This window comes from Trichomycterus rosablanca, chromosome 22 (assembly GCF_030014385.1).
Source record: "Trichomycterus rosablanca isolate fTriRos1 chromosome 22, fTriRos1.hap1, whole genome shotgun sequence".
NCBI lineage: Eukaryota > Metazoa > Chordata > Actinopteri > Siluriformes > Trichomycteridae > Trichomycterus > Trichomycterus rosablanca.
In genome coordinates this window covers 10,806,662-10,821,334 of record NC_086009.1, presented here as the reverse complement: position 1 = coordinate 10,821,334, position 14,673 = coordinate 10,806,662, and the positions used below count along the sequence as shown (strand labels likewise).

The following is a 14,673-nucleotide window of genomic DNA, read 5'->3' as shown; positions in this document are numbered from 1 at the left end:
TCATTCTTCCTCATGGATCCTCTCAGGCTCTGTCAGAGTGCATAGCGAGCATCTGTGAACTGCCAACTTCAGATCTCTTCTCAGATGTTCAATGGAGTTTATACCTGAGCTGTGGCCACTTAGGCCTCTCAAGTGATATTTTTGTGAACCGTCACCCAAGTTGGGGTTTGCTGGCACTTTGGAGGAGGATCCTGTATATGCCTGCATTTTTCCATTCCTTCATGTACTTGCTGCTGAGAAGCACCCCCTAGTATGAGGCTACCACCATGTTTCACCTAATAGACAGTATTAGCCAGCTGATGAGCAGTGCCTGTTTTTCACCAGACATAGAGCTTGCTCTTGCACAGTTAAATTTTCATCACATCACTTTATTTCCCCATGCTGGCAGTCTTTTACGTGCAGTTTTGTAAACTTAAAGTGGGCTGTCTTGAAACCCACCATCGGGCCTAATTTATTGAGGGCTGCAGAGATAGATGATTGTCTGACTTACAGATTCTCTAATCTCTACACGACTGTTGGGTTTACTCCTACACCCAAAGCCCTCCTTGCCCAGAAATTTGGCTGGACGGCCAATTCTAGGTTTAAGGTTGTGCCAAACTTCTTCTATAATTAAAATCAATGACTTGGATATTGTTTTATATCCTTGCCCTGATTTATTGTTTTAAATCCTTGCCAAAATTCCATTGCAGGGGTTCAGAGACAGCTTCTCGACTTCATGACTTGGTTTCTGTTTTGACAATCTAGTGTCAATTGCAGGCCCATTTAGACCGAGGTGCCTTTCCAAACTACAAGTGAATTCCAACTGAGCCCTAGACACATCTCAAGAATAATTAAAGCTAACAGGATGCACCTGACCACAATTGCCACAGCAAAGGGTCTAAATACTTTTGTGAATAAAAGATTTCAGTTTCTGATTTTTAAAAAAAGGCAGCACCTACCCATTTCCTCATCAGAGGACACACCATCAGCAGCTTTTCTTTCATTGATTTCTTTATCAAGGTCATCATCACTCTCACTTGTTTCCTTCCTCTCTGTATTCTTCTCCTCGTTTTCTTTTTCACTTTCAGAGCTGCTCCCAAAAACATCTTTCTGAACTCTTCTAACAGCCTCACAATCCTGCAAATTGGGTGATTTTACATTCACTTTTCTTATGCTCTTCTTCTGATTAGCTGCTTTACCTTTAACTTTAGCCACATCTTTAGCCGTCCTCTCCTCCTGCTCACTGTCTGAGCTAATATTTTGCTTTTTCTTTAGACCTTTTGCTTTCTGCTGGTTTTCTTTGTCTTCACCAGAATCACTGGACTCATTATGATCCTCTTCTTCACTGATTATAGCATTTGTTTTCCCATTCGACTTAGTTTTCTTTTTATCATTGTCCTCTTCAGTTTCTAGGCTTAATTTCTTCTTCTTATTCACTCTGACATCTTGTTTTTTCTTCTTCTTCTTCTCTTCCATCTTGTTATTCTGTTCATCACTCTCTTCACCCATGTTCTTATCACTAACATCCTCCACTTCTTTCAGCTGTTTAGAATTTGGTTCTTTCTGTGTTCCAGAGTCTGGAAAATCAGTCACTGTAGAAATGAAATGAATGAGAATTTCACCCAGAGTCATGTGAAAAAGTTAGGACACCCCATGAAAACCTTTGTCTTTTTGAACATATTTAAACATATAAACAACAAACAAGCTTCATTTGAACAGTACAGACAGATGGAGCTTATATAACTAAACAAAAAAAATGTTAAAAATTACTTTTAAACACAAGTTGTAAAATGTAATGAACAAAAATGGAAATTTATTGTGAGGTAAGAGTTAGGACACCCCCACATTTATTACTACAAAAATCAGGTGCACATCAGCTGCAATGATTAGACCATCATTAGAAGACATTGGAGTTTTATTTAAACCTCAGACATTAGTTTGGTTTGCTCTTGATTACTGAAGTAAGTGTTATCACCATGGTGAGATCTAAAGAGCTCTCTGAGGCCTTCAGAAAGAAGGCTGTAGATGCATATGAGTCTGGGAAGGGATTTACAAAGATCTCAAAACAATTAGAAATCAGCCATTCCACTGTCCAGAAAATAATTTACAAGTGGTGAACATTTAAAACAACTGCCAACATGGCCAGGTCAGGCCGTCCTAGCAAGTTCAGCCCAGGAGCAGACCGCAAGATGCGTAAAGAAGTCTCCAATAATCCTACAATGTCATCACGGGACCTACAGGTAGCTCTTGCCACAGTTGATGTCAAGGTACGTGCATCTACCATCAGAAAGAGACTGCACAAGTTTGATTTTCATGGGAGGTGTGCAAGGAGGAAACCCTTGCTGTCAAAAAAAAAAAAAAAAAAAACATCAGGGCAAGACTAAAGTTTGCCAGAGAACACCTAGACAAAGACCAGAACTTCTGGAACAATGTGCTTTGGACAGATTAATCCAAAGTTAAATAATTTGGGCACAGTAACAGAAGACATGTTTGGCACAAACCAAACACAGCATTTGAGAACAAGAACCTCATACCAGCTGTGAAGCATGGAGGTAAAAATGTCATGGTTTGGGGCTGCTTTGCAGCAGCAGGGCTTGGCAAGCTCTCCATTATAGAATCCACGATGGATTTTTCAATGTATCAGAGGGTGCTTGAGAAAAATGTAAGACCATCTGTCTAAAAACTGAAGCTGAAGCGGAAGTGGACCATGCAACATGACAACGACCCAAAACATTCCAGTAAATCCACCAAGGAATGGCTCAAAAAAGCCCGGATCTTAATCCTATTGAGATGCTGTGGGGTGATTTGAAACGGGCTGTGCATGCAAGAAACCCCTCAAACCTCACACAGCTGAAGAAATTCTGCATGGAGGAGTGGGAAAAACTTTGTCCCAGTCGATGTCAGACGACGGTAGATGGTTATAGGAAACATCTAATTAAGGTTATTTCAGCCAAAGGGGGAAATACCAGCTATTAGGGCATAGGGTGTCCTAACTTCTTCCTCACAATAAATTTTAATTTTTGTTCATTACATTTCACAACTTGTGTTTAAAAGTAATTTTTTCAGTTTTTTTTGTTTAGTTATATAAGCTCCCTTGATCTCCCAATACGTTTCATATAAAGCTCAAATGTTCATATGTTTAAATATGTTCAAAAAGATAAAGTTTCTTATGTGGTGTCTTAACTTTTTCACATGACTGTATGTATGTATATATATAATCCAAATATATGGTGCAAGACCCATAGCGTATGTAGCCTATGTTTCACATAGATTGGTCCACGGCTACAAACATTTTGAGAACCACTGCCCTTCTTCTTTCAAAGCTAACTGTGGCATGTGAGAAAAATTTTAACAGATTTAAAACCAAAAAATACTGAACATAAAAGCTGTAAGTCTAGCCACCTGGGGAGTCTGACACAAGACGTGATTTCTTTTTTGTAGCCCCCACATGATCTTTGTTGTGCTCTTCTTCCTCATCATCTCTCTTCCGTTTATTTTGATTCACACTCTTTACTTCAGGTTCATCATCACTGCTGCTGTCCTAGAAAATAACAGTTAGTTTAAATTATACAACACATTATTTATCTTTTTGTAGAAGAAGACTGAATTTCTGCATTTTTAGAATCCCCCAACAGCTCAATGCAGCAACAAGCAAATTGTAGCACAATTCTCAGGAGTGCATTTTCTTACTTCCTGCTAATCTTCTTATCAAGGATTTGTTGTATAGGGTTATGGCCCTTTTTGCAAGATATGTGTTATAAAGATTATATTTAGGGTAAGTGCTACTATATAAATAAACAAAAAAAGATGATGTAAGTGCACACATTAATGCTGGATTTATTTATTTGTCAATTTGTGTTATCCATAAAACTGTACACTTGTGAAGCTGGCATTAAAACATAACACATATGTGACACTCCATTTGCTGCTACTTTTCTGGAAAGGCTTTCTTTTAGATTTTGATGCTTGGCTGCAGGGATTTGTTCCATTTAGCCACAAGCACATTTGTGATGCTTGGCACTGATGTTGGACCCTATAGTCATCATAACATTTCATACAAATGGTGTTAATTCAATGGAAAATGGATTTTACCTAGTTAAGAATCAACTGAAAGGTGAAAAATACTCACCCCAAAACAAAATAAAAGCTTAAACACTAAACTTATTACATTTTGATATCAAACCCAAATGTCATCAAAAACTAATGCACTGGACTTACCATTTCAATACAGCTGGAGGGGGACTGTTTTTTTTTTTGTAAAATTACATGATGTATGTACATGATATGTTTCACTGGAACAAAGGCCTCTGGCTAAATCAAGCTGCAAGGCCACAGACAATTTTTCTGCATTCATACATTATTATATTTGTTAATATACATACAGACTGATGGCATTCTGCTGGTACTCCATCTTCTTCAGTTAAGATGTTTGAGTTACAGTTTTTCTCGATTGCTTTGGTGCATTTCTCTGATCAGAATTAAAATTCTCATAACTGTTAGTTCAGCCTCCACAAGATTTAGTCATTTGTGCACATCATAGTAGCAGTTTCTCATTCCTTCCAACAAATTGCAAATGCTTTTGGACATGCATCAATTGCTTCCATACAATTCTCTGCTGTTTTATAACATCATCATTTGCTTATGTCATGTCAGTCAAAATGAACTATACTTATGAATGCTGAATAGTCATTCTCTATGAAACTAATAGTCTTCATTTCATTGCTTGTATCATTACATACAAAAATGTTGAACTAGTTGTCAAAATCAGTATGTTGTATGTTCCAATTCAGTTCCAATATGTACTGCACTATTGTTTACAGTTGTGCACAGCTCTACCCAAAGGGTGTTTCTTATGTTTGTTGTAAATAAGTTTGTACTTTGCTTTAGCACAATGCTGTGAACAAATTAGAATTGCAAAGAGCATATGCAGTAAAAATGTGAAACATACATATTGAGTGTCTTGTACTCATTTACCTCACTAAATACAGTAATGTGTAACTTAACTGTAGATTTCAAATGGGTGTGCTAATAGTGTATAGTGCTGTCTTGAGCATTTTCAGGTAGTCACCATGATCTGACTTTTTTGCATTGGAAAACACTTACAGAGTGAACTGTCATAATGAAAACATGACAAAGCCATTTGACTATCTTGTTCATAAACAATGGTGTCAGGACTTTTTATTTTGATGACACTGACACTTTCATTGACATGAATACTTGCTTTTGAGGAATGAACTATCCATTTTGAGCAAGTGACACGCTTTTGCAGGTTATCAACTAGGTTTTGCAGTTTGTACTAATTGTTTTGAGAAATGCACTTACTGTTGTGCAAATGTTAATGGTGATGTGAGAAATGCACCAAAGCGACCGAGAAAAACTGTAATTGGTGACTTGGATGAGTCGTCGATACGTGACTGGTTCACAAGATGTAAACACCTGGGAAATGTTTAGCAATAGATCTCTAACAGCCATAGTTGAGTGACATTACTTACCTCCACCTGCATTTTTAATAGCTCGTCTTCCACTATTTGCTTGAGTAAAAGTCTTTGATCTGGACTGAGGGATTCCCTGCCCACATGCTCTAGGTATCGCTTCCTGAGTATGCCAAGTGTTAACGTGCTACAAACAAACATGATGCCAATCACAATTCACATCAACAACACTTGGTTACATACATTAATGGATGTCATTACCAGACAAATACAAAAATGCAGAGAACATACTTATACACCAGCTACCCAAATTTATGAGCCATACGTCATGCAAACAACGTTGGGGCAAAAAGATATTGGACAAGTGAGTTTACCTGAGGTGGCAACACCTTTGTAGTTCTCGTGAGACAAAACTGCGTACTGCAATCTCTTCTGAAACCATGGTCAATACCAAAAACTACGTAAGAAAAAACACGCACTTCTCGCGCACTTCCAGGTTTGGCGCGCTCTCCAGCGGTCGCGCGCACGCTGCATTGCATCATCACGTAGTTGTGCTCGGAAGACGTCCAAGTCTGTTCTTATTTTGCCATTTTTTTTGAAAAATGAACCCTGTGGCGCATTAATTATGATATTCTGAGTCAGGATTTTTTTCCCCTAAGTGTTATTTTTAGCAAGGCATGAAAAAAGCAATTATAATTTTATAATTATAATTTTTCTTAACAAACATTCTAGTTGACTGCATGCATATATATATATATATATATATATATATATATATATATATATATATATATATATATATATATATATATATACATACAGTAGACCCTTGACTTACGAATTTAATTGGTTCAGTAGGGCTGTTCTTAAGTCAAAATGTTTGTTAGTTAAACCTATTTTTCCCATAAGAAATCATGTAAATAGAATTAATCCGTGCCAGACCTCCCAAACCACCCCTTACTTAACCTTTCTAATGTCTTAAATGGTCTTTTTTGTTAGAAATACAAGTATATTTTCCCTTAAATCTTGAATTATAGAATAGACATTCCTGTAATATATATATATATATATATATATATATATATATATATATATATATATATATATATATATATATATATATTAGTACTGTACTGTATCAACTAGAGATGGGACGATCGATCGGCTACGAATCGGTATCGGCCGATTTTTAATCAAAATATGCTATCGGTGATCGGCGATATTTCCTAAAAGTAGCCGATCCGATCGTGTGATATATAAAGACCATGTTAAGTTAACAGCTCAGTGGATTGATCCAGACTTTGAGCTACGAAGCACCAACCATCACATCACCATTCATCAACAATCGTAGAAACCATCGTGAAAGCTCTTACGATGTAATTTTGCTGATTGTAATATTTACTTTAAAAAGATAATTCAACCCGGTCACATCTGAGTCGATTCTATCAGCACGTTATATAAACTCCTGGTTCACTTTGGTAAATCGTAAGCGGTTCTTACTTGTGATGTAGATGAGAACAGAAGACGTTACAGAGCCAATCCGAGGCAAAAGTTTATTCATTACCAAATTTGTTAGTTCAGGATCATCTGCTGAACTTTTAGAAAACTTTTAGCTCCTTAGACGGAACGAGTCTGACTCGGTTACAGATCTGTGGTAATAGCAGTTTAATTAAGCTTTTTAATTAAGCTTTTTAATGTAAGTCACACAAAATGTTCTGTAGTAGCTGGTGTTTATTTAAAACCACGACATTTAAGGAGATCGGAGATCGGAATCGGTGCCAAAAACCCCGATCGGTCCATCTCTAGTATTAACTTGTTCGTGAATTCACGTGTTTCGCGAATTTCAGTTCGTAATCCAAAATTTGTTAGTACGTTAAGTTGAAAAAGATCGCTCGTAACCCAAAATGTTCGAATGGCAAATGGTTCCTAACTCAAGGGTCTACGTGACGTCACGAACAAGTTGACTCTGACCGTCTCTCTCTCTATATATATATATACAGTGAGCGAACATTCGGACAGCGGACGGTGTTTTTTTCGGTGTTTTCTTTATATTTTGTAAAATTCTATATTAAAATGGCCCCAAATAGGGTGCAGAGCAAGAGTAGTGGCGAGAAAATGAAAAAATCTATTACTATTTGTTGTTGTTTAATTACTTCTGCCAGTAGCTGTCACTGTGTATCAGACAAAGGGGACAGTGAGTGAGAGAGAAAAAGGAAATTAGGAGTAAAGTATTCTTTCTTTCGTGCAATTACACCTACAAAATACAACACTATTGAAATAAAGAAGGAAATAATAGAGAAATATGACAGTTATTGTTGTTTCTGGTGGATACATTTTATAAAAAAAGAAGGTAAAAAAGAATGTATTATGGTGTATGGTACAGCACACGTACTGTACTGAAATGTGGTGTTTTTATGTACAGTACTACTGTGTATTGTTGTTTATTATTGTTTATTACAGGAATGTATATTCTATAATTTAAGAGAAAAACTACTTGTATTTATAACAAAAAAGACCATTTAAGACATTAGAAAGGTTTGGGATGTCTGGCACGGATTAATTCTATTTACATTATTTCTTATGGGAAAAATAGGTTTAACTTAGAACGTTTTGACTTAAGAACAGCCCTTCGGAACCAATTAAATTAGTAAGTCAAGGGTCTACTGTAGTTTTATGCAGCTACTATCAACTATCAACAGTGTTACAGGTACAGGTCTACATGCAATGCAGCAAAGGCTATAATGCCATGTCAGCAAATAAAAGGGCTGTGTTTTGGCCCATCAGTCATAGTCAGAGGTGGCAAAAGTAAAAGTACTACTAATCTGATTTAAAAGATTAATAATAAAAGTTGAAGTATGGCTTATATATTTTACTGAAGTAGAAGTAAAAAAACAAAAAAGTATGCGCTACTAAATGTACATAAAATAAAAAAGTATTTTAAAAGTCTTTCTCAACTTACATTTTTTTTAAAGAATGTCTTTTATTCGGGGGAAGAGCTACACATCCATGACAGAGAGTACATACTGGTTTGTACTACAACTGCATGAATTATCTCTAAAATCATATAAACTACTTTATAATCTTTAGTTAACCACAGCAAAACAGAATAAAATATTTTCAGACCTAAGGAACTAAAATATACAAAATACTTTCCTAAACTGCTGATACCTAGACATGCAAATATTCAACAAAGCAGTATATGCATTATATTTAACCCAGACTATAGTTATCATTGACTCTTTAAAACACAGTCACTGCATTTTAGTCAAACAAACTGCCTCTTCAATGTAGCAGTTCATCTTTTAAACACTTCAGTACACTATCTAATTGTGGTCACCAAGGGTCCTGCCATTTGGCTTGGAAAAAGGTATTACTGAAAGACATGATGTCCAGTAAGACTCTAAAAAGAAGATTGCTGCTTTTTAAATGAAACTTTCTTTCTGAAAGTGCTTGAAATGATTGTATTGCAATGCTTGTTAAAAGTGCTATAACTAAACCCTAATCCAAATATTACTGGCCAATCTGACTGTGATTATTCCTTTAATAGTACTTAAACATGACTTTGACAGTGAGTAATCCACTAAGAAAAACTCAAATTGGTTTAAGATATAAGATTATTTAGATAAAACAAGCAGACATTAGATATAGATTTTTACCCCCTTCTACTGATGCCCCCAAAGTGAGGATGTAGCCTTCAAGAAGTTATGTATGTAATCATTGTCATCAACATTTGTTTACATTTACAAAATACAATTAAATTGATTAGCCAAAACATTAAAAGTAATGACTTTGTGCCTTTGTCAGTTACATAATCAGTTCTAAATAATTAACAAATCACAGATTTTGGTTTTCACTGCATTTTACAAAATGTCTAAAGTTTTCAGGTAATTGAGTTTGTATTATTATTATTATTATTACTATTCTTACTATTATTATTATTATTATGGTAGCTTAACTGGTAGATTATGTGCCACACAGCAACATGCGTCTTAAGTTTGTTTCATTTTGTCACTGTAAATTTTTTTGGTATACTCTCAGTTTTCATTGTTTTTCTCTAGCTACTCTGGTTTACTCTAACCTTTCAGAACTTTAAATTGGCTCTAGGTATGAGTTTGTGATCCAATACAATAAACTGGCACCTATCTTTAGTGCCATGATGACCGTGATGGTTTTTATTGTTGTTACTTTAAGTCGTAACCATAACCATAAGTCGTAAGGATATGAGACTTGGTCAATCAGTAGTAGTCCTTCTTGTTACTCAGCCTGATTGTCCTGACGGTGACTCTATAACATAGCGTCAAAGTTTGATGTCCATATCTCATACCCAATATGAGTAGAGACAAAAGGGCAGCACGGTGGCTAAGTGGGTAACACTGTTGCCTCACAGCAAGAAGGTCCTGGGTTTGATTCCCCGGTGGGGCGGTCTGGGTCCTTTCTGTGTGGAGTTTGCATGTTCTCCCCGTGTCCGCATAGGTTTCCTCCGGGTGCTTTGGTTTCCTCCCACAGTCCAAAGACATGCAAGTAAGGTAAATTGGAGACACTAAATTGTCCAAGACTGTGTTCGATATAACTTTGTGAACTGATAAACCTTGTGTAATGAATAATTACCGTTCCTGTAAAACATGACGTTAAAATTCTAATAAACAATAATAAACAAACAGTAGAGACAAAATTCTTTTTACCCTAATCTTGCGCCCTACAAAAAACTCTTAAGAACCACATAGCTCCATCCACTCAGAGATAGACACTCCTGAACTAGTCTCTAGATTTTCACCACACATATACAAATGTGATATAAAAAATGATAGAATTTCTATAGTGCCATTGCCAGGTGCCAATCAAAAATATGGGTGGAGCAAATCAACCGCAAAGAACACATATACTGCTCAGAAAGCATTGCATCGACTTTTCCTAAACGTCACAGGCACATATCATAGCAGGTTTGTAGGCTATGGCAAAAATATACCTTAACTGCAGTACAAGGTGGCGCTATAATTTGCAAGATAATGTTACACAAACAGTAATAGTCCTACTGACATGAAATTTAGCATAGTGCTTCTGTGCCTTATCTTGGACACAGTTGGACCCCAGAAATCGCTGTGTGCAGCTATATTTATTATTATTAGGAAAGAAGAATGATTGGGATGATAGAAATAAGTATGGGGAAAGAAGGAGAACACCTCTCACCCACTGGAAGAGACAGTCGCAGCACTGGGCAGCTCCTTCTCCACCTGCGGTGTTCAAAAGAGAAATACCGCAGCTCTTCCCTCCCTGCTGCTGTCAAGCTACAATCAGCACCGCCCCAAGCAGAGCAACAGACTCTCCATCACAATAACAATCTGGTTTTACATCTACTTTCTCTTAAACTGTAACTATTACAATACATAGTGTACACATTTCTACCTTGTTACTTGTGAAATGTATGTTGATATCTTGCAATATTTGTAAAAAAAAATTATACATTATTCATATATTATTCATATATTTCACAGTTATATATAATTGTCTCACATTTGTCTGCTAATTTCTGAATTTATCTTTTTCTATTTTTGCTGCTGTAACAAGGCAGATTTCCCCTTGTGGGAATATAAAGGCTGTCTTACAATAATAATAATAATAATAATAATAATAATATTATTATTATTATTATTATTATTATTATAAATAATGTGATAATTATTGTTGTTATTATTAATTTTTAATTAACTTTGCAAAAATACTTTTATATGTTTATTTTAATTGTAGCTTTTATTTATTTGTTTATTTATTTATTTCAGTGTGTATTTTTTTCTTTTTGCTTTTTTCCTTTTGATTTTTCGCAAAACACATTAACTCTGTCTTTAAGCAATAAAACACCCTAAATAGTGCACTACATAGTGAATAGGGTGTGGTTTCGGCAAAACAGTTTAAGAACAGATCTGCGTTCCAAACAGCCTACTAGCCTTCTAAATAGTATTTCAAATTAGTACACGACTAACGCGATTTTGTCATACTACTTTGAAGGTGTTAAGCGGTTTGGGACGCAGCCTGTGACTTCACCCCTTTCTTCCGGTTGCCTCCCGCCCCACGTAGCCATCTTCGTTATCTGAACAAAAAGGGGCGAGATAGGAGAACCGGATTCATAGAAAGAGTCGTAGTAGCTGCAGTACAGATACAACAAGACCCATTAGAATGTAAATGTGCAATATGAAAAATAAGAGTCGGGCAAACGCAATACCAGCCGCGCCGCTTACTGAGACTGGAAACCGTTAGCTAGCTGCTAAAAACCTGCTAGCCAGCTAGCTAGCTAACGGACTGTTTGGGATAAAGACATCTTAGCTAGCTAGCTAACTAGCCTGCTTCTATAGAGCAACGTAGCGAGACACAGGGCGTTAGCTAGCTAGCTAGCTAAGTGTTAAGGTACAGCAGTGATAGATGGAATAGTAGCTAAACTGTAGTTAGCTGCTAAATATGGCCCGCATTTTTATTTGAATTATTTTACAGACCCGACAGACAGTCAGCTAATATACAACCGGCTGCTTTAAAACACTTATTTGTCGCCGGGAGGATCTTCTGCAAGCCGCGGTAAGCCACTTCTTATTCTTCCAAATGTTTTTATTACGCAGCTTTGCTATCTGTTAGTGTTGGCTGATATGATATTGACACTTATTCATTCGGTTGTTGTTAGGTGTCGATTTTTATAATCTGGTTGTGTTCCTTAATAGAACTGAACTAATTGTTAAAACTATTATTATTAGTTTTATTTTCTTTCGAAATTTGTTTATTGTATTTCAGTTTTTTTTTTAAAGTTCTACACACAAAAAGTGGTAGTAGGGTTGAGTGAACATTTCAGTGATGCTTTTCCCACTATAAAAAATGTGTTTGGCCCTTTTTATCATGTTAATTTTCCCATGTTATTTAATATCGGCATTTATTAATGACACATTGTTAAAATTAATTTTATTTTGTATGTACCAATAAAACTTGTACTCATTAAAACCACATTGCTTTGTAAATAATTTAAATTATAATTTAAACAAAAACATAGAGTATTTCCCTTTGTGGATATTCCTATTGGTAAATATGAGTGAGTTACAAGTTTTAAAAAAATTAAATAAGGTTAAGTACTAATGTGTTTCATGGTGTAAATATTAGTTGTGTAATGTATCGTACTGTGTGTGTGTGTATATATATATATATACATTTACATTTTCAGCATTTAGCAGACGCTTTTATCCAAAGCGACTTACACAATGAGCAACTGAGGGTTAAGGGCCTTGCTCAGGGACCCAACAGTGGCAACTTGGTGGTGGCGAGGCTTGAACCGGCAACCTTCTGTTTACTAGTCCAGTACCTTAACCACTGAGCTATCACTGGCCCATATATACATAGATTCATAGATACACACACACATATATATATATATATATGTGTGTGTGTATATATATATATATATATATATATATATGTGTGTATATATCACCTGTGCAATTTGTGCTTATGTACTAAAATGGTGGTTCCTGTCCCAGTTAAAGTTGTAATGTTTTTATCAGCTTTGCTATGGAGAAAATTATTTTCTTGTATTAACATTGCCGCAAATAAGTCTAGATTAGTTGCACCAATCTTCAATTTATAGGAAGCGGGTATTTCACAACTGCCTCCTTCTACCCTCACTGCCAAGAACACATCTATGGTTACATTATACAGAACGGCATCCTTTGTTTAAACACAAAAAATCTGTAGCCGTTATGTGTAAATTATGAAATACTTGAATTCTAGGGCTGATTCTTTATACAACAGATGTTATTGCACCACAGTTTAAATAATATCTTGTCAAACTTGTAAAATGTAGGGTTATTTATTGTAATTACTTAATTGAAAAAAACTTAATTTTATACTTAAAGTCCATTTTACTTTTTCAGCTTGTTTTTGTAGTTAGCTTTTTACATTTATTCCAGATTTAAAATATTATTTAAATAGCATATACATTTGATTTTTTAATAAACCACTAGAATAATAGATCACATCTGTATTTAAACTTTTTCCAGTCATTTAAAAATTAATGTTAATATTTTGTCAACAGTCAACATTAATTAATATGTTGACTGTTGACACATACCAACTTCGTATCTGTTTGTGGCCACTTGGCTAAATACAATTGGCTGTGCTTTTTGGGGTGGCACGGTGGCTAAGTGGGTAGCGTTGTCGCCTCACAGCAAGAAGGTCCATAGCGGTCCGGGTCCTTTCTGTGTGGAGTTTGCATGTTCTCCCCGTGTCCGTGTGGATTTCCTCCGGGTGCTCCGGTTTCCTCCCAAAGACATGCAAGTGAGGTGAAAAGTTTTGGCTGGAAAACATTATCTACCACTCTGATAGAGCATTGTATTGTTAATAGTTTATTATTCCTTTTTTACGTGCCCAGGTTTGGTTTGTGGGGTGACTAGAAAAGTGCTTTATGAAATGCAACCTCAGAAAACTCTTCAACTTGTCCAATGCTAAAGATTATGTATTACCTGAAATTATTCATGCACTTGGATAGACATTAAGTTAAAAAAATTATGTTAAACTTAAAGTGGACACCGTTCTTTGACTTAGTAGTGTTTTATGTGCAGTGTGATGTACTGACTGACTCACCATTCTTGTTGTGTTTATTGGCTGTGGGCTCAGCAGAATTTGCATTTTAACTGCCTTTAGATTTTGTAGGAAGTAAATAGGAAAGAACAGAAGACTAACATGTTGACCCATCCCTGCCTTTTTGACAGCCATTTCAAATAACTAAATTCTTGTCTACCACCCTGACTTGAATTGGTCGTCTAAAATGTCGATCGGCTTAAAAAGAAAATGTCTTATGTTTGTCATTGTTACAGCGTATAACAACGTATACACACATTTATGTATATAAAACAACAGTCATGGTTTTTTGGTCTTACAGCCTTTTTATGTCAGCCCCACTTCCAAGGCAGCAAAAAAAATTTAGCTGAATAGCTTTCACATTATTTAAAAATGTGCAGAAGAAATTGTATTTAACTGTTTTGCACACCGCTTTATAAGTTTAATCAGCTATTAAAATTAAAAGGAGATCAAACATTGAAAAAAACATTTTAGCCACTCTGCAGTTTGCAGTTCAACTCATTCATTTTTTTTTCTTTTATTACTCTGAGCTACATAATATGCCACCATCCTGGCAAAAATTAATTCTAATGTGTTTGAAATAAAATAATAACTCTTAAATGATGAATAAACATACTCTAACATTTTCTGGTTGTTTAAAAATAAAACTGTTACC

General features: G+C 35.6%; 2 protein-coding genes across 4 annotated transcripts in view; one reads left to right on the top strand and one right to left on the bottom strand.

The window, feature by feature from the left end:
- The window catches only part of hirip3 (HIRA interacting protein 3), a 39,095-nt gene that overhangs the window by 5,674 nt on the left and 18,748 nt on the right, over nt 1-14,673 (bottom strand). Inside the window, exons 1-4 of one of the 3 annotated variants that reach the window (XM_062984905.1) lie at nt 5,786-5,881; nt 5,472-5,598; nt 3,382-3,520; nt 939-1,571 (exon numbers count right to left, since the gene is read on the bottom strand). In XM_062984905.1, the coding sequence (XP_062840975.1) occupies nt 939-1,571; nt 3,382-3,520; nt 5,472-5,598; nt 5,786-5,853 (967 nt within the window). In that variant the 5' untranslated portion in view covers nt 5,854-5,881. Of the gene's footprint in view, nt 1-938; nt 1,572-3,381; nt 3,521-5,471; nt 5,599-5,785; nt 5,882-14,673 lie in introns of those variants that run through there. The other 2 variants (XM_062984906.1, XM_062984907.1) reach the window with 2 other exon arrangements.
- The window catches only part of taok2a (TAO kinase 2a), a 31,157-nt gene continuing 28,107 nt past the window's right edge, over nt 11,624-14,673 (top strand). The window contains exon 1 of the mRNA XM_062984904.1: nt 11,624-11,975. The gene's annotated coding sequence lies outside the window, so the exon portion shown is untranslated. The remainder of the gene's footprint in view (nt 11,976-14,673) is intronic.